Here is a 22,398-nt window from a genome sequence, read left to right on the forward strand (position 1 = left end):
CTCTCTCAGCCTGTCCTCCCAGCAGAGGGGCTCCAGCCCTCCCAGCATCTCTGGGGCCTCCTCTGGCCCCGCTCCAACAGCTCCGTGTCCTTCTGCTGTTGGTGCCCCAGCGCTGGAGGCAGCACTGCAGGGGGGGTCTCACAGAGCGGAGCAGAGGGGCAGAATCCCCCCCCTCGCCCTACTGCCCACGCTGCTGGGGATGCAGCTCAGGCTGCGGGGGGTTTCCCGGCTGCCAGCGCACGTTGTGTTAATGTTGAGCTTCTCATTCACCAACATCCCCAAGTCCTTCTGGTCCGGGCTGCTTTCCAGCCATTCTCCATCCAGCCTGGATTTGGGCTGGGCATTGCCCCGACCCCCTGCAGGACCCTGCACTTGGTCTTGCTGAACTTCATGAGGTTGGCACAGACTCACCTCTCCAGCCTGTCCAGGTCCCTCTGGAGGGCATCCCTCCCCTCCAGCAAGTCGATCCCACCACACAGCTTGGTGTTGGTGGCAAACGTGCTGAGGGTGCCCTCCATCCCACTGTGTGCTGTATGTGAACATTTGAAGGGTGTAAGAACCCTGTGCAAACCCACACTTGGGGTGCCCAGTTTGGCTGGCACACCTGAAGGGCAGAAACAAATATTTACCCTTGCAATTCTCTGCTTTGCGTCCCAACCTCTCCCCTCAGTGGGTGCCGGCCAGCTGCCGATTTTTGTGACGCAGCACAGCCATCCCTGCCAGCCCGGGGATGTCCCCCTCCTCCAGCACGGTGCCGGTGGTGGGCACACAAGGAGGTCTTTATGAGCTGCCTGCAGTCCGCACACAGCGGCTGCTTTGTGCGAGGGGCACTGGCACTGACACTCACCTAAAAAGGCTCCTGTGTGCAGAGGGAAGGGTGTCGCGGGGCAGCGTGTCCTTCACTCGCTGACCCCAAAGGCCCTCATCACCTTTTCAACTCTCTCTGTGCAGGGGACTGGCCATGCTGGTGGTGGCAGAGGATGTACAGGGTGGGGGGCAGCACCTCTTTTGTCCTTGTTGCCCACCCACCTCGAGTCAGGAGCAGGGGAATAGCTTGAGTGCTGCAGGTTTGTCCATCTCCTGCCAGGGCCATGGCAGGAGGGAAGGCTGGATGTAAAGTATGGCCCCCCGTCGCCATCCCCTGCTCTCCTGGTGCCAGGGAGCCCCGCTGCGCTTTTCTGGCACCTGCCAAAGGGTCTGGGGACAAGCCTTGGACGTGCAGGGCAGTGTGTTCAGCCCATCTCCCAGTCCTGCATGGCGGGGATGTTCATCGTGGCCCCTGGGATTAGTGGTGCTGGGAGAGACGTGGACACCGTGTGGTGCTGCGTGGGCTTGACAGCTCTACTGTTACGCTGAGCTCTGCAGGGGGACCCTGCCGTGACCACAGCCCCCTGCTGCCCCCAGGAGCCTTGCCCCAGGAGCAGGCTCCCAACGCAGCAGGCACAGAACAAGGAGAACACCCTTCCTGCAGCCACTTTTCTTTTATTAGGGGTTACAAGATACAAGGAGCCAGACCTGCACACCATTTGCCATGGGCTCGCTCTGCCATGCCCCTGTGGGCAGAGAGGAGGGGGCTGGCAGAGGCAGGCACCCCCGGGCTGGTCCCCCTGCCTGCAGAGCAATGCAAGGCACGGCCCCTTGGGTTTTCCTTGCAGCCTTTGCAGGAGGCACCCTTTCTGCTGGGGTGGCTTCACCCTACCAGCCATGAGCAAGCATCGCGGGAGAGGGATGTCTCCCACGGGACAAGAACTGGGGCCACTGAGCTGCACCTGCTCCATCGCTCCCCAGGAGAGACCCACACCCGCCTCCAAAGGGGATCAAAACTCATACGGGGACACGAAGGCTGTGACCTTGAAGATGTGCTTGCCCAGGAGGACCTTGCGGGAGAACTCGCTCATCTCCAGCTCCACCTCCAGTGTGGCCGGCCCCACCACGGGGCTGGTGAGCACCAGCTCTCCCGTCTGCCGGTCGGAGCGCCGCACAGTGAAGACCCCCTGGCCCCGGCCGCCCGTGATGGCAAAGCGCAGGCTGTCGCCCACGAAGCGGGTGGTGGACATCTTGAAGAGGACGTGGGGCACAGTGCGGTTGGCCTGGAGCGGCAGATAGTGGAAGGAGATGGAGGTGGCGGCCAGGCGGCAGGCTTGGCTCTCCAGGGGGCAGGGGTTCCTCTCGCACTGGCTGCCAGGAGAGAAGGAGTGCCACCGCTCAGCGCCGTGGTTTGGCTCTCAGGGAGCTGCCCGCATCCTTGCAAACAAGCCTGGCCCACGCTGCAGGCAGCATCTCCAGCCCCTCTGCTGGTCCTGCGTCAGAGCAACCCAAGGCAGCCACATCTGAGCCTGCCCGGCCTCGGCAAACACCATGCCATGCAGGGACACAGCTCTGGGTCACACTCTGAAGCTGGGACCAGGTGTACCACAGTCCCGGCTGGAGGCCAGGGATGGAGCCAGGCTCAGATGTGCCTCCCACAGGGGAACATCCCTTGGCCAGAGCAGGGGCTCTCCTCCTCATGAATCATAAAATCATAGAATTATTTAGGTTGGAAGAGACCTTTAAGATTCAACCGTTAACCTAGCACTGCCAAGTTACCACTAAACCATGTCCCTCAGCACTACGTCTACACGTCTTTTAAATACCTCCAGGGATGGTGACCCAACCACTTCCCTGGGCAGCCTCTTCCAGTGCTTGACAACCCTTTCGGTGATGACATTTTTCCCTATATCTTTATCTCTTGGGTCACTCGTGCTTGGCCACAAAGCGGCTCAGTCTCATGGGCAGGACAAGGAGTTTTTGCCTGGAAGATGGCACCCGACAGCACCGCGTGGATGTGCAGCAGAGGGAAAATGGTGTCATTCCCCCCAGGCGGGGGGCCTGGGGGACTGGGGGCCTGGGGGACTGGAGTCCTGGATAAAGCCACCATGTATTGGGATGCCACCAGCATCCCGAGACCTTTGGCATGGGGCATCAGGGAGTGTGCCAAGCACGCCCCACGTGGCAATATGGCTGGCGCTTTCCCTGCTGACACGATATGGTCCCTGGGGCACGTGTAGGACCCGTGGCCTGGGGGAGAGGACACCAGGCAGCCCGAGCCACGCGCGGTACTCACAAGGCGGAGGTCTTGACGTAGCTGGTGTTGTGGCGCGGTGGGGGGCACTTGGGGCGCACGCAGCGGTGGCCCCCGAAGGTGTTGATGCAGAGGTCGCCCTGGCTGCAGTTGTGCTGCTTCCCGGCGCACTCATTCACGTCTGCGGCGGGGACACGGGGTGAGTGGGGCTGTCCCCCGCTGCTCCCCACTGCGCCCCTGCGTCCTGCGGGATGCTCCCTGCCCTGCTCCCACCGCTCTTACCCTCACAGGTGTTGCTGTCGGCGTGCAGCAGGTAGCCGGGGGGGCAGAGGCAGCGGTAGGATCCGGGGAGGTTGAGGCAGTCGTGGAGGCAGAGCCGGGTCTGGGGGTTGGACTGGAAGAGCTGGCACTCATCCACATCTTGGGGGAGACAGAGCAGGGCATGGCCCGGGCTTCCGTTGATGCCCAGCCTCAGTTTCCCCTCCCCCTCCCCCCGCCTCCACCATCCTCACCCTCCTTTTACCGTGGCACACGCCGCCGGCCCGCATCTGGAAGCCGGCATCGCAGCTGCAGCGTCGGGCGCCCGGGCGGCTCTCGGCACAGCGGGGCTGGCGGCTGAAGGAGGTGTTGCTTAGCGTCACCCAGTCTGCGGGGAGGAGCGGCCGTCACTGCCGGGGTAGGGGGGCACCAGGAGGTGGCTGGGGGCTGAGGTTCCCGGGGAGCACGGGGAGGTGGGCGCAGCGTGGCCAGGTGATGTCCCTGTGAACATCCCCGTCCTCCGCAGCCCAAACCCAGGCACCTACAGGCATAGATGGGGCTCTTGCAGCTGGGGCCTGACCAGCCCCGGTGGCAGAGGCACGTGTAGCTCTGGTTGCCATCCACACAGGTCCCACCGTTGGCACAAGGGTTGCTGGAGCAGTCATCGATACCTGGGGAGAAGGAGCCGATGAACACGGGCTGGAGAAGCCCACCCTCGCCCCATCCTGCTGCTCAGCCTCGGTGCCCATTGCTGCAGCTCAGGGCTGCTCTCCCAGCAGCCGGAGGAGCAGAGCGATGGGATCCGGCAGCTCGGGGTGACAGAGGAGCCCCCGGCACCCCGACCCCGCTCCACTTCACTTCTGCAGAAGGGCTGGGTGCCGCTCCACGTGCGGTCCTGCCGACAGGTGCGCGTCTCCGAGCCCACCAGCCTAAAGCCGACGTTGCAGACAAAGTGAACGTCGTGGCCCACCCGCACGCTCCGGCCCAGCATCCGTCCGTTCAGGGGCACCGCCAGCCGCGGACAGGTCTCTGTGGAGAGGTGGACACGGGTAAGGATGGACGTCGCCAGGCTGGAGCCTACGCCAGCCCCTGGCGAGGAGCCGGGGGTCCCTTGCCCAGGCTGCTCGCCAGCTGGCCCCGTGGGCATGTCACCCCCGCGGCGGTGACCCGGCCGGCGTTACCGTTGCCTTTGGTGGCCTGTCTCTGGAGGCGGCTCTGGAGGAGGGAGAGCTGCTGCCGGAGCCCACGTGTGCCCCGCAGCTGGGCAGCCTCCTGCGCTGCCAGCAGCTTCTGCATCTGCCGCACCGCCCCGAGCGCCTGCTGCGGGCTCAGGCACTCCTGGGGGGGGAGGGGGGACACAAGGACACCTCCGTCACCCACCAGGCTCCCCCGCCACCCTGCTGGAGCCCCGGGGGGATCCTCCCAAGCAGGCAGCATATTTGGGCTTGGTTTGGATGCCCTGCCCTCGCAGAGCCCCTTCCCTCCCATCCCATGCGGGGTCTGCCCCTGCCTCCGGATCTGCTCCAGCCTCGGCCCCTCTGCCCGGTCCTGCCCTGGCACTCGGGCACCCCGGGGGGTTTAGCATCATCTCGCTGCGGCAGGGGAAAAGCACCCCCCACCTCCCCGGCTCTGGGCAGCCCCGTGGCCATGCTGTAACCCCCACCCCGGGGCAGTGACAGGGCGCTGGGGCGTGCGAGGGGGGTGCTGAGGGGTGCTGGAGGCGGGAGACGCAAGGGTCCTTACCTGGGCGCTGCCGAAGGGCAGCTGCAGGATGCCCAGGGCCAGCCAGGCTGGCAGCGGGACGAGGAGCATGGCGCCGGGACTGGCTCTGGCCGCGCAGGCTGCAGGGACGAGACTCCGGCGCTACGGTTCTGCCCGGCTCCCTCGCAGCCGCTCTCCTGCGCTCGCCGGGATTTATCCACGGTGCATGCCCGTGTGTTTGTTGGTTTTTCCCCTGGCTGAGGCCGAGGCGTAGGAAAGTTTCCCCTTGGCACTGGCGCCAGCCTCTCCCTTCCCTTCCCTCTCCGCACATCAGAAGCTTTGGGGCCTTTCATGTCACAGGGCCAGCAGATGCCGGGGCCAGGCGGTGGCTGTCACAGCACCCACTGCGGTACCGGCGGTGCCGGGCTCCCCTCACGGCCAGCCACGGCTCCGGGGCTCCCCGGCACGCGGGGGTGCAGGATGAGGCTAACCCCGTGTGTTTGCTAAGCGTGGGAAAGTCTCCCGGGAGAAAGGACGGATTTGGAGTCTGCGCCGAGGTCCGGCTCTCCGGTGGGGCTGGGGCTGTAAAGGAGGGCAGCCTGGCAGTGCCGCGGACCCACCAGCCTCGGCACGGCTTTGCTGGGGTGAGCTCAGGCATGGCTGAAGCTTAGAGGGGGACCCCAGGGCTCCGCAGCAGCTTAGAGTTGGGGTGCAGGATGGCAGGAGGGTCGGCATTAACATTAGGGGCAGGGCTAATGTTAGGGTCAGCATCAGGGTTGGGGTTGGGGATGGGATTGGGGTTAGGGATGGGGTTAGTGTTGTGGTAGGGGTTTGGGTTGGGATTGGGGTGAGGACTGGGGTTGGGGCTTGGGTTTAGGGTTGGGGTTTGGGTTGTGGCTGGGGTTTGGGTAGGGTCTGGGGTTGAGGTTTGGCTTGGGATGGGGGTTAGGGTTGGGGTTTGGGTCAGGGTTGGGGCTGGGCTTTGGGTTGGGGCTGGCGTTGGGGATGGGGCTGGGGTTGGGTTTAGGATTGGAGTTGAGTTTGGGGTTGGGGTTGAAGTTGGGATTGGGGTTGTGATTGTGGTTAGGTTTGGGTTAGGGTTGGGATGGGGGTTTGGGTTGGGGCTGGGGTTGGGTTTAGGATTGGAGTTGAGTTTGGGGTTGGGGTTGGGTTTTGGTTTGGGGTTGGGGTTGAAGTTGGGATTGGGGTTGTGATTGTGGTTAGGGTTGGGGTTGGGGTTAGGGTTAGGCTCACGGTCAGCACTACAATCAGGTTTCGCGTTGGGGTCAGGGTTAAGGTTAGGGTCAGTTCAGTGTCAAGGTCCGTATGAACAGGAGGGTCTGGATGAGGGTTGGGGTTGGCATTTGCACGGGGGCTGGGGTTCAGGCCAGGGTTAGGGTTAGGCTGAGGGTGAGGGAGCTGATGGCATTCGGAGCTGGATTTCTGGTGACAACCAGCTCAGCCCCGATAGCTGGGGTGGGGGAGATGCTCCTGGTCACTCCTGCCCGTGACAGCCCAGAGGAAGGGGCATGGCAGCATGTGCCTGTCCCCAGCCTGTGCCAGGGGAGCCCCTCAGCCCCCCGGAATGGGTGCTGGAAGCCCTGGGGCTCCAGTGTGTGCTGGAGTAGAGCCATGGGGGTGCTACTGACCCCCCCGAGGAGTGCAGGCTCCGGGACCCCTACCCAACCCTGACTGCCCGCCGGGACGTGTCCTCCCCAGCCCAGCATCTCTCCCGCCGCCGGCCCCCCTGTCCCTCGCATCCTCCCACCCTGTAACCACGCTGCCCAGCTCGCTGGAGCGGGTATTTGGCTTCATGCCCGCGGTGGTGTGTGTTACCTCCCCCGCATGTTTAATTCATGGGGCAGGAGGAAAGCTGGCAGCGGGGGCCCCCGTTAGCCCCCAGTCCCCTTGGTATCCAATCTCCCGGCACCCCAAAGGTGGGGATCCCCCGCTCCTGCCTGCCTTCCCATCCCCGACCCCGGCTTGGCAGCGGGGCTGGGGCAGAGCCCAAGGGGCCGACCCCGCTGCGGGGCATCCCGGGAGTTGTCTGCCCCGAGTTCTCGCCGGCGAGCAACTGTTTTGACAGAGCTATTGCTCACCCGTCAAGCTTTTGTTCGAGCTGACCAGCGGTGCCTGTCTGGAGTCCTGAATAGGATCAAATCCTGCAACCAGACACACACACACAAGCACGCACCGAGCGTGCAGGAGTGCGCAGCCGAGCTCACCCCAACGCCAGGGCTGCTTCAGGGTGGCTCGTTTTTCCCGCAAATCCTCCTTCCGGAACCGTGGGGGTCTGGTTCCCCCCCTGCCCAACCCCAGCCACCTGCATGAAGCCCTTGGTGCTGCTGGTTTGCAATCTCCTGGCATGGAGGGTGGGCGAGACGGGGTTGGATGCTCCGGAGAAGTTGTCCACGTTGGTGCCGGGAGGTAACCGGGAGAGGGGCTGCGGGGGGGTGTCTGCTGCCGGACACAGGGCTGGGGGTCAGCTGGTTTGGGTGGGTGCACCCTGAGCACCATCCCCTAGGGCAAGGCCAGGCCCGCAGGGGGCTGGGGGGAGGGGTGATGGGCACTCAGGGATGGCAATGGGGGTCTTGGGTGATGGGGGTTGGTGATGGGATGAAGCTGGGGGCTGAGGCTGGAGATGGGATGGGGCTGGGGGGGATCTGGGGCTGGTGGTGGGATGGGGCGGGTGATGGGAGAGGGCTGTGGGGGGTGTGGGGGGGGCTGGTGATGGGATAGGGAGGGGGGGTCTCTGAAGCTGGTGATGGGATGGGGTTGGGGGGCTGGGGCAGGTGATGGGATTGGTTTTGGGGGGGCTGGGGCTGGTGGTGGGCTGGAGCTGGTGATGGGATGGGGTTGGGGGGAGATGGGGGGGTGATGGGATGGGGCTGGGGGGCTCTGGAGCTGGTCATGGGATGGAGCTGGTGATGGGCTGGGGTTGGGGGGCCTGGGGGGAGTGATGGGATGGGGCTGGGGGGAGCTGGGGGGGGTGATGGGATGGATTTTGGGGGAGCTGGGGGTGGTGGTGGGCTGGAGCTGGTGATGGAATGGGGCTGGGGCGGGGGGGGTGTCCTGGGGGCTGGTGATGGGGGCTAGTGATGGGTCCAGCCCGGTGGGGTCTGGGTGCTGGCAGGAGAGAGGTGGTGGGGGGTGGTGTGTGGGGGGGGTACATTCCTGACGGTCTCAGCCCACCCGTGCGAGACGGGGGCTCAGCGGGCTGAACCCCGCCCCCCTCCGCCCCCGGCCCCTTTTGTGCTCCCAGCCCAAAAGCGCTTTCTTCTCTCCCCTTGAGTCTCCATGGAGACCCGGGTGCCTTCCCCCGTATCCCCGGCTGCGGCCGGACCCTTCGGGGGGCCGTGAGGCCCCCCGAAGGGTCCAGCCGCAGCCGGGGATACGGGGAAGGCACTTGCACCCCGCAGCCCCCTTGGCCCCATCCCCTGGTGTCCCCCCCCCAGCTCTCAGCATGAAGGAGACCTTCCTGGTGCTCTCGCTGCACAACAAGCTGAGGAGCAAAGTGCAGCCCCCCGCCGCCAACATGCAGAAGCTGGTGAGCTCCCCCGGGTCCATGTCCCGCATCCGCCCCCAGCCCTTGGATGTCCCATCCACCTCCCACCCCATGCCTACGGAGAGGGGCAGCCCATGGGTGCTGTGGAGTAGTTCGTTAACAAGTTAACGAAGCAGAAGAGTTGGCTGGTGTGGGGCCCCTGGGGAAGGAGGTGCCACCATCAGTGCCAGACCCAGCGTACACCAAAAGCAGGGCTGGTCCGTTGGGGTCCCTTGTGGGGTCCCCCATACCCTTCTGATGTCCCCTGATCATCCCATACCTGCACACACCAAGGGCAGGGCTGGTCCCTTAGGGACAGACCTCTGTGGGGACCCCCATGTCCCGTGATGGCCCTCAATGTCCCTCAGTTGCCCCACACCTGCATAGACCAAGGGCAGGGCTGGTCCCTTGGGGTCCTCTGTGGGGGTCTCCCATCCTGTGATGGCCCCAACCGCTCTGCATCTGCACACCCCAAGGGCAGAGCTGGTTCCTTGGGGTCTCCCACATCCCATGATGTCCTTCTGCTGTCCCTCAACCACCCCACACCTGCACACCCCAAGGGCAGGGCTGGTCCCCTGGGGTCCCTTGCAGCATCCCCCATGTCAATCCTCTGATGTCCCCCAATCATATCCAGGGCTGACCCCCTCGGTGGTCCCCAAACACTCCCTGGGCGGTTACCTGCTCTCCCTCAGCATCCCCGCGTCGGGGCTGTCCCCAGGGACCCTCGGTGGCTCATGTCACCCCCGCAGGAGTGGAGCGAGGAGCTGGGCCGGCTGGCGGGGGCACGGGCAGCCAGCTGCCTGGAGGGCCCCGCTCCCCTGCCGTCCCCGCAGCTGAGCTGGAGCGAGTCCCTGCTGCCAGCGGGCACGGGGGGCTTCGCGGTCGTGCTGGAGCACTGGTTCACCCAGGGCCGACGCTACGACTACAGGACGGGGCGCTGCGCCGGGAATGCTACCTGCCGCCATTACACCCAGGTGGGCAGGAGGGGTTCGGGGGGGGGAAGACACACGACAAAAGGGGGTGTGGTGGCCAGGGACAGGGGTGAGACGTGCTCTCTCACAGCTGGTGTGGGCCACGGCGGGGCGGCTGGGCTGCGGGCGGCACCTCTGCACCGGCAGCCACAGCCCCAGCGAGGCCTTCGCCTGTGCCTACTCCCCGGGGTAAGGGGCGGGGCCTCGCCGGGAGGCGGGGCCTGGCGCGGGGGCGCGGCCTGAGTGGGCAGGGGGTGTGAATGGGGACTGGGGTGGGCGGGGCCTCCGCAGGGGTGTGTCCGGGTGGCCTATGGGTATGCAGGGTGAAGGGGGGTGGGCGGGGCTTTGTGCTGGAGGTGGGCGGGGCCTGGCAACGTGGGCGGGGCTATACGCTGGGATAGTGCGGAGACCATGTGGTGTGTGCGGGGTCTAACATTGGGGGGGGTGGGTGGTTTTGTGTGGGCGTGGTCTAACCCCATATGGGGGCGTGGTTTGGGTTGTGGGCGTGGTCTTGTCCAGAAGGGGCGTGGTTTGGGTTGGTGGGCGGGGCTAGGCGGGGCAGCCTCCTCCAGCTGCCTGCGGGCACAGGGGCAACTGGGAGGTGGCCGGGACCCCCGTCCTGCCCTACAAGCAGGGACCCTGGTGCTCCCTCTGCACCGCCGGCCTCTCCGGCTGCTTCAAGTCCTGGGACCACGGCGGCGGGCTCTGTGGTGAGTCCCCGCCATGCCCCCCCCCGGCTCCCCTGCCGACCCCCGGCCACGCCACGGCCCTTGACGCCGCCGCTCTGCTGTGCCCAGAGGTGCCCAGGAACCCCTGTCGCATGAGCTGCAGGAACGGCGGGCGCCTCGACATGAGCAGCTGCCAGTGCGCCTGTCCCCCCGGCTACACGGGCAGGTACTGCCAAGGTGAGAAGGGCACCCGCGCAGCCCGGCCTCCCTCGCCCCCAGGGATGCGTCTGCGTGGCCACTGCAGGGCGTGTGTGGAATGCATGCGTGTGCCTGGCCAGTGCAATGCATGCGTGTGCAGGGTGGGTGCAGTGCATGCTCGTGCATGGCCAGTGCAATGTATACGTGCACAGGGTGGGTGCCGTGCATGCGTGTGTGTAACCAGTGCAGTGCACGCACGTGCAGTGTCAGTGCAGTGCATGCGTGTGCATGGACAATGCAGTGCCTGCGTGTGCGTGGATGGTGCAGTGCACGCGTGTGCAGCGTTGGTGCAGCACACGCATGGCAGGGTCAGTGCAGGGCATGCGTGGGCGTTGCCGATGTAGCGTTCATGGCCTGCTTGGTGCCCACCGTGCTGCAGCACCATGCCAGCCCCGTGCACGGTGTGGGCACCTCAGCGCAGCGCCCCGGTGCGCAGCACACGCTGGGCTGGGGTGGGCAGGGGCTGCCAACCGCCCCCGCTCCCCACAGCTCAGGCAGCGCCTTGCCCCGCAGTGAGGTGCAGCGGGCAGTGCCTCCACGGAAAGTTCAGGAAGGAGGAATGCTCCTGCCTCTGCGACGTGGGCTACGGAGGCGCCGAGTGTGGCAGTGAGTCTGCGCCGGGGGCACGGCAGGGACCTGCAGGCAGGGACCCCCGCAGCGGGGCTAAGGGTGCTCCGGTGGGCCCGGCTCTGCCGGCACAGGGACCCACCTGCTCCTGCCTGTGCCCCCAGCGAAGATTCGGTTCCCTTTCCACGCCTGCGATGTGCAGATAGACGGTGACTGCTTCATGGTGTCCCCCGAGGCCGACACCTACTACGGGGCGAAAATCAAGTGCCAGGTGAGCCCCGGGATGCTCCTGGCATCTCTTTGCACCTGAAAAATGCCACTGGGGCTCGCAGCATTCCCTGGCTGCCTGCCGTGGGTCTGGGACACATGTCTGGGGCTGACTCGCTCCTGTCCCCGTAGGAGAAGGGGGCGATGCTGGCCCAGATCGGGAACCAGAAGGTCCAGGACATCCTGGCTTTCTACCTCAGCCGCTTGGAGACCGGTAACAGGGTGACGGACACTGATTTCGAGACCGGGAACTTCTGGATTGGTGAGTGATGGCGGCAGGCAGGGTGCGGCGTGCCCGGGGTGTGTGTGGCCATGCCACCCTGCCTCCCGCTCCCCTAGGTCTCACCTACAAGACGTCCAAGGCTTCCTTCCGCTGGGATGTGGGCGAGCCGTCCTCCTTCACCAGCTTTGCTTTCGGGCAGCCGGACAACCAGGGGTAAGTGTCCGCTGGGTCCAGAGGACGCCTTTGCACGGTGTCACCTGCCATGCCACCGTGCTGGCCGGCCTCACCGCCTTCCCGCTGGGGCACAGGTTTGGGAACTGTGTGGAGATGCAAGCGGCGGCTGCCTTCAACTGGAACGACCAGCGCTGCAAGACCCGAAACCGGTACATCTGCCAGTTCGGTGAGTGAGCGGCCAGGAGCCCTCCCGCACCTTCCCAGGGGTGCCGAGCCCTGGTGGTGCCAGCCACCGGCTCTGCCGGGTCTGTGCCCCGCTGCCAGCCCTGCACAGACCCCTGGGTCCTCCCTGGGGTGGGGGGCGCTGACTTTCCGCATCCCGTCGCAGCCCAGGAGCACATCTCCCTGTGGCAGCGGCAACCCTGAGCCCGCAGCCCCGGGCACCGGCCAGCGCTGGCTGCTGAGCCGAGCCCATGGCTCAGGAGACCCCAGTGCTGTGCAAAGTCTGGACCATGGCTCAGGAGGTCCCCATTGCCATGCCACGCCTGGACCACAGCTCAGGAGGTCCCCATTGCCATGCCAAGCCCAGACCATGGCTCAGGAGGTTCCCATTGCCATGCCATGCCTCGACCATGGCTCAGGAGGTCCCCATTGCCATGCCAAGCCTGGCCCATGGCTCAGGAGGATCCCCCACGGCTCCCCCACGAAGAGGACAGGGGGCTGAGGGGACCCATGGCATTGGGACCTGGCAAGAAGGGCGCACGCTCTACATCAGCATCCCCGAACCAGCATCCATCATCTACATCAGCATCCCCCTTCTGCCCCTTGCCTTCCTCTGTCACCATCACGCTGTGACAGCCCCCAGGGCAGGGAGATGTCCCAGCAACAGCCAGGTCCAAGAGCATCCTCCTCCTAAATTGGCAGCCGGGCTGTGTCTGAACCGTGGTCCCGATGTGACGAGGGGCCAAGGTGGGGCTTCTGTGGGGCGCAGACATCAGCACGGCTTGGGGTGAGGGCTCTGAGCCATCATCCCAACCTGAGTGGGAACCCCCAGCCTGGCATGGCAGGTTCCTCACCATCACATGGTCCTTCCTCATCACCTGGTTCCTCACCATCTGCCGGGTGGTTAATAAAGATCCTCTTTCCCTTGGGAAGAGCCGTTTGTCTCCTTTTCCTCCCCCAGACCCACCAGACTCCCCCTCTGCCGTGGCCCACATCCTGCCCGCGCTGGGTGGTACCTCCAGCTCCATCCCTGGTGCTGGGGTCAGAGGAGCCGGGCGGGACCAGCCTAGCTCCTGGCTGAGCTCATGTCCCCAGCACCCTGGAGGTGTTCCGGAGGGGTGACATTAGCCAAGAGCTGCTGCTTCTGGCCCCAGGATGGCCCCAAATCATGGCACCCCATGGGCTGGCTGCGAGCCTGTGTCCTCAGCGCTGGTGGGTGCCTCTGGAGGGGACATGCCACTGCTGTCCCCATGCTGACACCCTGCAGACACCCTCCCGCCACAGAGCCAGGGAATCACCTCCTCCCTTCCGAATACTCCGTGCCAGCACAGGGCTGGGGTGGAGATTAAACCGTTTGTGACATGGCCCCGGCTCTGTGGAGGGAAGGCACGAGCTACATGGCCACTGGCAAGGCTGGGCTCATGGCTCTGGGGCGAGCTGGGCAAACCCGGGGGCAACCGAGCCAGCAGGGCAGGGTCCAACAAGTTGGAGAAGACTGTAGGGAGGAGATGGGAGAAGGAGCCCAGGGAGGAGGAAGACGGGGATGAGGATGGGGAAGGTGAAGAGGATGGAGATGAGGATGGAGGATGAAAATGGGGATGGAGAACGGGGACGGAGGATGGGGATGGGGGATGAAGATGGGGATGGAGATGGAGGATGGGGATGGAGAATGGAGGATGAGGATGGAGGATGAGGATGGGGATGGAGGATGAAGATGGGGATGGGGATGAAGATGGGCTGGAGGATGAAGATGGAGGATGGGGTGGAGGATGGGGATGGGGGATGAAGATGGGGATGGGGGATGAAGATGGGGTGGAGGATGAAGATGAGGATGGGGAGGGAGGATGAAAATGGAGGATGGAGGATGATGGGGATGGAGGATGAGGATGGAGGATGGAGAATGAGGATGGAGGCTGGGGATGAGGATGTTCCAGCACAGCCACAACCTCGGGGCCGCGCCACCCTCGGGCCCCGCGCCTGGGGAGGGGCGGGGCGGGGCGGGGCTGGGCGTGGTCGCCCCACACACCCCCCCCGCCATCTCGCCCCCCCCCCCCCCCTCCGCGCCGTTGCGCGGTGGTGCGGCCCGCGGTCCCCCCGCGCCCGGCGGTGGTGGGGCCCGGTGGCGGCGCGTTCGGGGCCGGGGCTGCGGGGGCTGCGGGGCCGGGGCCGCCGGGGCTGCGGGGGGATGACGCTCTTCGGCAGCGGGGACGCGGGCTGGAGATGTGAGTACCCACCCGGATACCCCCCCCCACCGCAATCGGCCCTCTTCCCATACACACACACACACACACACACACACACCGGTAGATGCTCCGGTACCGGGATGGCCGCCCGGGACAGGGGTGCCCCGCCCCCGCCGCCAGCCTTCTGGTGCATGTATATCCCCCCCCACCCCAACCCGTAGCCTCCCACCCCGGGCAGGGCTGTCTCCCGGTACCGGGATGCCTCCCGCCTGCCTTGGAGCGGTCCCTCCCCCCGGTACCGAGCTGCCTCCCGCTCCCCACCCCGGCCCCGGTCCCTTCCCAGGGCTGGGATGTCCTGCCGGTACTGGCATGCCTGATCCTCCCCATGCTGTTACCCCCACCCCGGGACAGGGGTGTCCTTCCAGCACGGGGATGCCCCCCATACCATTACCCCCAGGACGAGGGTGTCCTCCTGGTACTGGGCTGCCCCCCATATCATCACCCCCCCATACCGTTACCCCCCCCATATCATTACCCCAAGGATAGGGATGTCCTTCCAGTACTGGGATGCCCCCATGCCACTACCCACTCCAGGACAGGCTTGTCCTTCCAGTACCAGGGTGGCCCCCATACCATTATCCCCAAGACAAGGATGTCGTCCTGCTACTGGGATGCCCCCCATACCATTACCTGCGCCCCCCCCTTTACTATTACTCCCCCCCATACTGTTTCTCCCCCATACCATTAACCCCAGGACAGGGATGTCCTCTTGGTACTGGGATGTCCCCCTGGTGCTGGGAAGCCCCCCACACCATTACACCCCCAGGACAGGGATGTCCTCCCAGTACTGGGCTGACCCCCACTGCTGTTCCATGGAAAGGAGCCCAGAGACAGGGCCGATAGCGGCGGGGTGATGCAGCCCTGCTGGCCCAGGTCCCCTACCCCACCAGGACAGTCCCCTCGGTGCAGGCGGCCTTTGACAGGGTGCCTGGCCATGGCTGGGGTTCCCCGGCCGGGGTGGTGAGGTCTCCATCGCACTGGCAGGGAGGGGACCAGGTGTTTCTGCCGGGTGGGTGTGATGGGATGGAGAGAGGGATGCCAACGGTGGGCGCTGGCCCCGAGCGGTGAGCTCGGCCATGCCTGGGGATGCTGGCTGCACCCACAGAAAAGGGGTGCCAGCGCTACCTGGCACGTGAAGGGCGAGTGGAGCACCTTCCCCAGCTCGCCCTGAGATCAGAGCCAGCCCGCAGACTTCGTCACAGAGGGTGACAGCCTGGAAAGCAAACAAGTGCCGGTTTCCTTCCACTCAGATCTTGCTCAGAAGTCCTCTCCTCTGCAGGGATGGAGGGACCTTGCTCCGGCAGATGCGGGGCTGGAGGGGACCCGTGGCCAGTGTCCGCACTCCCAGGGAGGTCTAGACCTCTCTGAGGAGCTGGTGTGTTCCCAGAGGACTCGGGAAGCTTCAGCTTGGGGTTCCCCAATGCAGTGGCATCCGTAATGTCACCCGTGGGACAGCTGGTCACACTTACCATGGCCCAAGGGGAGCGTGCAAGAGGGAGACCTCAACATCTCACCCACCGGCTCCTACCCTAGGAGCCAGAGAGGTTTTGGAACCCCCCAAAATTACAAAATTAAATCTATGGAGATGTTAGTAAAGCTTGGATCAGTGGCTCTCAAGTGTATACTCAGAAAATAGATTCAAGATGGCTTTTCTATGGACATTGGCTGTGAAATCCTAAAGAAGGGGTGAAGAACATCACTGAGGAGCGGTGACGTGGCATCACCGAGCTGCGCATCCGGAGACATCTCCACCCCACATCTCGGCCTCGCAGGCTTCTCAGCACCCGTTGGGGGTGCAAAGTGGCTGAGTGCGGGGCTGCCCCCATCCCCGGCACCCGTCCGTGGCGGGCAACGCTCACCGGCATCCCGCTGGCCCAGGGCTCCCTGAAAAGCGGCCCGAACATCCAGCAGGAGCAATAGTGAAGGTGGCTTCACTGCGGTGGTGGGAAATGTCTCTGGGGGTTAATTACCCTCATCATCAGAGGTGCTTTCTGCCACCCTAATTGGAGCCTACCCGGGCTCAGCTGGTCTCATGCTCCTGGGGACGGGGCACCGCGGGAAGAGGCTACTGCAGGGACAGCAGGAGCCGCTCCATGTCCCGGCACAGCCCTGGGCTGCTCCTGTCCTTCTCCAAAAACTTAAAATCTTGAGAGAGCTGCCAGCCTCGGGCTCGGCCTGCGGATGCTCTGGAGCGGGACATCTCCAGCTGGGAGAGGAGCATGGCAGGGAGTCCCTGGGAAGCCGGTGCTGGGGACGCATCTGCATGGGATAAGGTGTTGGCATCCCTTTTTCTTCCCAGTGCTCATCCCCCTCCTTTCTCTCCCCTCAGATCTGGACATGGCCAGGGAACCCAAGCCAAGCCGGGCCAGGCTGGGCCAGAAGCGGCAGCACGGTAGCAGCCTGTACCAGTGAGTGCCGGTGCCTGGGGCGGGGGGACAGTTTTGGGCTGGGGACTGTCCCACGCCTGGCTGCTCTTCCTCCCCCTCTTCTCCGTCACTCCCTCTTCGGGCTATTCCGGCTGCCTGCCCACGGTGGTGGACGTGGGTCTGTGGGATGTCCCTGGGAGCATTGCCCATCCATACTGGTGGCAACTGGATGCCTCGCTGGGTCCCACAGGGGTGGTGATGGTCATGGTGATGGTGGCACCGGTGGTAGCAGAAGAGCGGGTCCCCGTCCCTGCGTTCTTTTGGGTCCCCGGCTCGGCGGGAGTGATGCGAGGAGGGGACGGGAGCCAGGCTCTGTCTTTCTCGTTAGAGAGCTTTTTGCGAACGCCCTGATTGAACTAATTGCTCTGCCCGTTGCCATGGCGCCGGAGGGATGCAGCACTGGCAGGGCAGGGACCACCAGCCCCATCGGGCTGCTGGAGCGTGGCAGACGCCGCTTTGGCTCTTCCCAGGGGATGCTCCGAGCAAAGAGCTGAGCCGGGAAAACCCTCACTGTGTCCCTAGCTGGGTGCTGGACCCCAAGACCAAGTCTTCTGCAGAGCCACCAGTGCTCCCATGGCGGGAGGTGGCCTGTGACATCCCCGTCCCTCTCAGCAGTGGCTCCGGGCAGCAGCAGCCACCGGAGCTGGCACCTTCCCTGTGCCCGTGCGTGGGTTGGGACTCCTCCTGGCTGCTCGTTCCCTAAGGCAGGTTGTGACATTCCTCCCGGGGGCTGACAGGCAGGAGCTGGGGATGCGAAGGACTCGCCGTCCCCATCACAGCGATGGAAACCGGGAAGGCAGCAGGGCTGGGCCGAAAGCTCCCAAAATATCCCCAGGGGTCCTGGCAACCCGGGGCCGCCAGCTCGCCCTTACCAGGGGGGCTGGCGCTCGCGGGCTGTGTCCCATGCGGATTATTCTTGAATAAGGCAGGGTGGCAGCAGGGCTGGGGGCACCTTTGCCCCATGCCAGGCTACGAGCTGCTTTCCAGGCTGGGCAAGCCTGGCTCAGGCTTGGTAGCCCCAGGCAGGGCAGCCCAGGTTGCCCGTTAGCCAACCCCCCAGCAGACCTTCGGCTCTCCTTGAGCTCCAGCATCGATCCGGCAGCAACAGGCTCATCTGCAGCAAAATCTGGAGCCCTGGGGGCCCTCGTCCTGCGCCCCCCCGTCCCCATTCCTGGCAGTGTGGCTGGGGAAGGCTCCCCGCTCCCAGCGATGCTCTGAGCACAGCTTTGTCTCCCCTCGGGTTAGGCTTAATCCTACGCTCCCTGACTCCGCAAGAGCTGAAGCAGCAAAATGAGCTTCTGCATCTTTCCTCCTCCTCCTCCTCCTCTTCCCTCTCCCCCCTGGCTCCCGGCCGTGATCACGGCGCGTGATTTATTACCGGCACGTCGGCTGCCCGCATTGGAGGTGATCCGTTGACAGATCGCTTCTTAATTTGGAGCTGAGCGAACCGACAGCGTGCGCGCGGAGCCAGGGACCGTGAAATTTAACATCAGGGAACTCTAAATGCACCTTCCCGAGGGCGGGACCTGCTGGTGCCACCCCGGGCGCTCTCTCCATCCTCCTCAACACCCTTGTTTGCCTCCGGGGCAAAGCCCTGCCAGGGCACAGCCACCTCCTTGGGCCGTGCTGTAGCGCGGGCAGCTTGTGTGGTACCCTCTGGGATGCCTCCCGCTCCTCGGGGATGGGGATAGAGGTGGGTGGGTGCCTGGCCGTGGCTCCTCCGTGGCAGCTGTGGCCATGGGTGGCCACGGCAGAGTGGGTGACTTGTTCTCCTCTCTCCCCCTCCTGCAGCAGTAACTGTGACCTGGACTACGATCTCTACAGGGAGGACTTCCCGTACCGGTGAGTGCGGCATCCCGGGAGCGGGGTGGGCTGAGCGTGTCTCTGCACACGGCAAAAAGCGGGGTGACCCCGGGCATCCATCCCCTTGCCCCCGGGAGAGGCTCGGCGGTGTTGCCCCCTTCAAGGGGCACAAATGCCGCAGCTTCCCCAGGCCGGGTGGCCTTGGGGAGGGGGTACATGGGGCAGGGGTAGCGTGTGGGCTGGGCAATGCCCAGCTTGGGGGTCCTTTGCCACAGAGGGACCCCCGAGAGATGCTCTCCTGGCTGGCCAGGGCTGCTGCTGCGCCTCTGAGGTTGTGCTCACGCTGCCGTGCTCTTGTGCCCTCGCAGAGTGTACGAGTACCAGAAAATCCCCCCCCTCATTAACCGCATCCCGGTCAAGGCCAGACGAACTCACGTGGGAGCGGGAAGCAAAAGCAGCCTGACCCCCCAGCCCGGGGCGAGGAGCAGCACCAGCTCCACGGCGGGACGGACAAAGCGTAAGTGCCATGGGGCTGGGAGGAAGAGGAGGCTCGGCCCTCGCGTCTCGGTGCATTAAAGCTGTGCCGGTGCCTGAAGGTCCCGCTCGGTGCTGACCCTGGGGCTACAAGTCCCCGGCTCCAGCAGACACAGCCTGGACTGCAACGGGCTGGTGGCTGTCCCCTGGACCTGTCCCTGTTCCCTGAGGGTGCTCCAAAGGGAGGATGTTCTAGATGGAGGATGCTTTGGAGGGAGGATGCTCTGGAGGGAAGATGCTCCAGAGGGAGGATGCTCTGGAGGGGAGGATGCTCCACATGGAGGATGCTCCAGAGGGGAAGATGCTCCGGAAGGGAGGATGCTCCAGAGGGAGGATGCTCCAATGGGGAGGATGCCCAGGACGGTGTGTTCCCCCGGCTCCGGGAGCAGGCTGTAGGGCAGGCTGGGATCCTAATGGCTCCTCTTCCTGCAGTGCGAGCCGAAGAGCTGCACTCCATCAAGGGGGAGCTGAGCCAGATCAAGGCGCAGGTGGACAGTCTGCTGGAGAGCCTGGACCGCATGGACCAGCGGAGAGAGCGTCTCACGGGTGAGGGGACGGGACGTAGACCCTCTGACACCCGCGTGTCCGTGCCGGGCAGCCTGTGGGTGCATGTGAGCCTGGACCCCAATCTGGGTGTGAGAGATCCCTCCCCGCATGCCCAGGACATCCAGAGTCGGCTGGGCAAATTCCCTGCATCCTTCCCCCTCTCTGTCCCTTTGGCACGAAGGGAACCTGTGAGGACAGGGTACCCCAAATTTCTGCTGTCTCTGTCCTTGCAGGGTCCAAGGAGAGCGAGAAGAAGAGGGTAGAGGCGGGGGCAGAGTCGCCATCCCCAGCGGGAGAGAGCTCACGGGAGCCCCGGGGCAAGGAGGGGATGGGAGGTGACAGGCACAGCGACCTGCGCAACATCGACAGCGCCGAGGAGGAGGAGGAGGAGGAGGAGGAGAGCACAGACACGGAGGAGGCGGTAAGAGGGCCAAGATCCAGCACTGGCCTCTCTGCTTTTTGAAGCCTCAGGCCTCAGGCAGTTTGCAGATGACACCGAGTTGGGTGGGAGTGTCGACCTGCTTGAGGGCAGGAAGGCTCTGCAGAGGGGTCTGGGCTGGCTGCATCCATGGGCCGAGGCCAATGGTGTGAGGGTCAACAAGGGCAAGTGCCGGGTCCTGCACTTGGGTCACACCAACCCCATGGACGCGACAGGCTGGGGGCAGAGCGGCTGGAGAGCTGCCTGGTGGAGAAGGACCTGGGGGTGTTGGTCAACAGCCGGCTGAACGTGAGCCAGCAGTGTGCCCAGGTGGCCAAGTTGGCCAACAGCACCCTGGCCAGTATCAGGAGTAGACCAGCAGGACTGGGGCAGTGATGGTCCCCTGTGCTCGGCACTGGTGAGGCCCCACCTCGAGGGCTGTGTCCAGTTTTGGGCCCCTCACCACAAAAAAGCCACTGAGGGGCTGGAGCGGGTCCAGAGAAGGGCAACGGAGCTGGTGAGGGGTCTGGAGCACAAGTCCTGTGAGGAGCGGCTGAGGGAGCTGGGGGTGTTCAGCCTGGAGAAAAGGAGGCTGAGGGGAGACCTTCTCGCTCTCTGCAACTCCCTGAAAGGAGGGTGCAGCCAGGGGGAGTCAGTCTCTTCTCCCAAGGAACAGGCGATGGGACAAGAGGAAACGGCCTCAAGTTGCACCAGGGGAGGTTTAGGATGGAGATTAGGGAAATTTTCTTCACCGAAAGGGTCATCAAGCCTTGGAACAGGCTGCCCAGGGATGTGATGGAGTTGCCATCCCTGGAAGTGTTTAAAAGCCGGGCAGACGTGGTGCTGAGAGATGTGGGGTAGTGGTGGGTTTTGCTGGTCGGACTGGGTGATCTTAAAGGTCCCTTCCAACCTAGACGATTCTATGATTCTTTGCTTCTGATTCTGTGATTCTAATTCTATGGTTCTAAAATTGATCCCCACTTCAAGCCCTTGTAGGTCCTGCTGGGGACCCCCGGAGTAGAGGAGATGCTCCATCAGGGTCCCCCGAGCTGTCCCAGCCGTGTGACGGGGCTACAACCCGCCCCCGCACCTCGGGGACAGCCCCAGCGCCCTGCAGCAAACCCTGGGGCGTTGCGTTATTCCAGCAGCAGAGGCTGAAAAAAAAAAACCTCTCGAAATACCTTTAATGATCCGCTGGCCGGGTGCGGGACCCCGGGGTCCCCGTGCTGGGCAGGGCGCTGGGTTTGATGCCGCTGCGCGTTTCTCCTTTGCAGGTGAAAAACCACATGTCGGACCCCGAGGGGAACCAGTAGAGGGTCGGGGATGCCGTGGCCGGCCCTTCGCCGTCTTGTGTTCGTCTTTCTTTTCGAGGCTCCCGGCTCGTGCCACGAGGTGCCCGCTCTCGGCACGGGCATCCCCCGCCCGCCGGCAGCCCCGCGTCCCACCCCCCACGAGAGGCCGGCCAGCCCTGGCGAGAGAAGTCTTTGTGTTCCGGTGCGCTCGTTTTCTTTTTTCCTCCTGGTTTCAGCCCTAGGGATAAGTAGACGTGGCCCGGGGCATGATGGGGAGGAGCGAAAAAAAAAAATAAATAAAGGATCCTATCCCAAAGGAGCATCCCAAATTCCGGTTGCTTTGCGTGCCGGCATGCCCCCCACCCATAGGGTGCTGTGGGGCGCAGAGAAAGCACCCCGGCCCCTCAGCACAGCTCGCATCCCAACCTCCCCTGTCCTGCAAGCCCACCCGCTGCCTCCACACTTCCGAATCCCCCAGGAACGGGTCCAGCAAGCGTGGGTACAGCCCTCGAAGGCTTTCGGAGCTGCTCAGCATCCCACCATGATGCCACGGGAAGGAGAGACCACCCCGAGGGGCTTTTGTGGGATTTTGGGATGGTGCCGAGCCCTGCTCCGACGCCAGCAGCAGGGCAGCGCAAACCCAATGCTCCCAGTCATCCCTGCTCCCAAATGGGTTTTCCTTACTGGTTTACCATGGGCTGTTCTCGGCCATGGATCACGTTTGCGGCCAGCAGGACTCTGCCAGGGCTCCTGAGCCCAAGGAAGATGCGGTGTGTGTCCCCCCGTGCTCCCCAGCGTCACATCTCAGTTCGGTGTCCCTCATTTCTAGGTCGTCCTTCTCTCGCTGGTAGAAACTTGTTCTGTATTTCTAATTTGCTCTGGTAAAAGAGTGTATTGTGTTGGAAAGAAAAATAATTTGTATTTCTTTTCTCTGGTTATTTCGACTCTGATGCAGTTTTTAACCCTCCAAAGCGCACGTGTAATTTTTGTACCCCATTTTGCATGCTGCCTGCCACAAGCCCCAGGCTCGGGGGGCTTTCCCAGACGCTGCCTTCCCCACAACTCAGCCCAGAGGCAGGAGGAGCGCAGCTCTGCCCGGCTTCTCAACAGAAACGTTAATCACCACCTTTATCCAGAATATTCCCTACAGCTGGGCAGACGGGACCAGCTCCCCTCCATCCTCGGGAATAACCGGACCCCAAGGCAGCGCCCGGCTCCCTCT

At 64.3% G+C, this 22,398-nt stretch overlaps 3 protein-coding genes across 3 annotated transcripts; 2 read left to right on the forward strand and 1 right to left on the reverse strand.

Moving 5' to 3' along the window:
• Positions 1 to 1,464: 1,464 nt before the first annotated feature.
• LOC141743163 (fibulin-7-like) lies at positions 1,465 to 5,387 on the reverse strand. Its single transcript, XM_074586887.1, has 8 exons — positions 5,063 to 5,387; positions 4,501 to 4,657; positions 4,178 to 4,348; positions 3,865 to 3,990; positions 3,585 to 3,707; positions 3,344 to 3,481; positions 3,104 to 3,242; positions 1,465 to 2,178 (listed from the first exon to the last, which is right to left on the reverse strand). Exons 1-8 carry the CDS (start codon positions 5,129 to 5,131, stop codon positions 1,818 to 1,820), a joined length of 1,284 nt encoding a protein of 427 aa, XP_074442988.1. The 5' UTR covers positions 5,132 to 5,387; the 3' UTR covers positions 1,465 to 1,817.
• Positions 5,388 to 6,876: 1,489 nt separating this feature from the next.
• On the forward strand, positions 6,877 to 12,844 carry LOC141743164 (C-type lectin domain family 18 member A-like). Its single transcript, XM_074586888.1, has 12 exons — positions 6,877 to 7,447; positions 8,476 to 8,567; positions 9,314 to 9,538; positions 9,627 to 9,724; positions 10,124 to 10,245; positions 10,333 to 10,440; positions 10,975 to 11,067; positions 11,193 to 11,299; positions 11,428 to 11,557; positions 11,635 to 11,731; positions 11,827 to 11,918; positions 12,081 to 12,844. The coding sequence occupies exons 1-12, from the start codon at positions 7,348 to 7,350 to the stop codon at positions 12,116 to 12,118; spliced, it is 1,302 nt and encodes a 433-aa protein (XP_074442989.1). The 5' UTR covers positions 6,877 to 7,347; the 3' UTR covers positions 12,119 to 12,844.
• Positions 12,845 to 14,005: 1,161 nt separating this feature from the next.
• Positions 14,006 to 22,114, forward strand: LOC141742012 (RNA-binding Raly-like protein). The gene is made up of 7 exons (XM_074583362.1): positions 14,006 to 14,136; positions 16,487 to 16,565; positions 18,375 to 18,425; positions 18,755 to 18,903; positions 19,353 to 19,466; positions 19,700 to 19,887; positions 21,159 to 22,114. Exons 1-7 carry the CDS (start codon positions 14,100 to 14,102, stop codon positions 21,195 to 21,197), a joined length of 657 nt encoding a protein of 218 aa, XP_074439463.1. The 5' UTR covers positions 14,006 to 14,099; the 3' UTR covers positions 21,198 to 22,114.
• Positions 22,115 to 22,398: the final 284 nt, after the last annotated feature.

The sequence above is a fragment of the Larus michahellis genome, chromosome 4 (assembly GCF_964199755.1).
Source record: "Larus michahellis chromosome 4, bLarMic1.1, whole genome shotgun sequence".
NCBI classification, from domain to species: Eukaryota; Metazoa; Chordata; class Aves; order Charadriiformes; family Laridae; genus Larus; species Larus michahellis.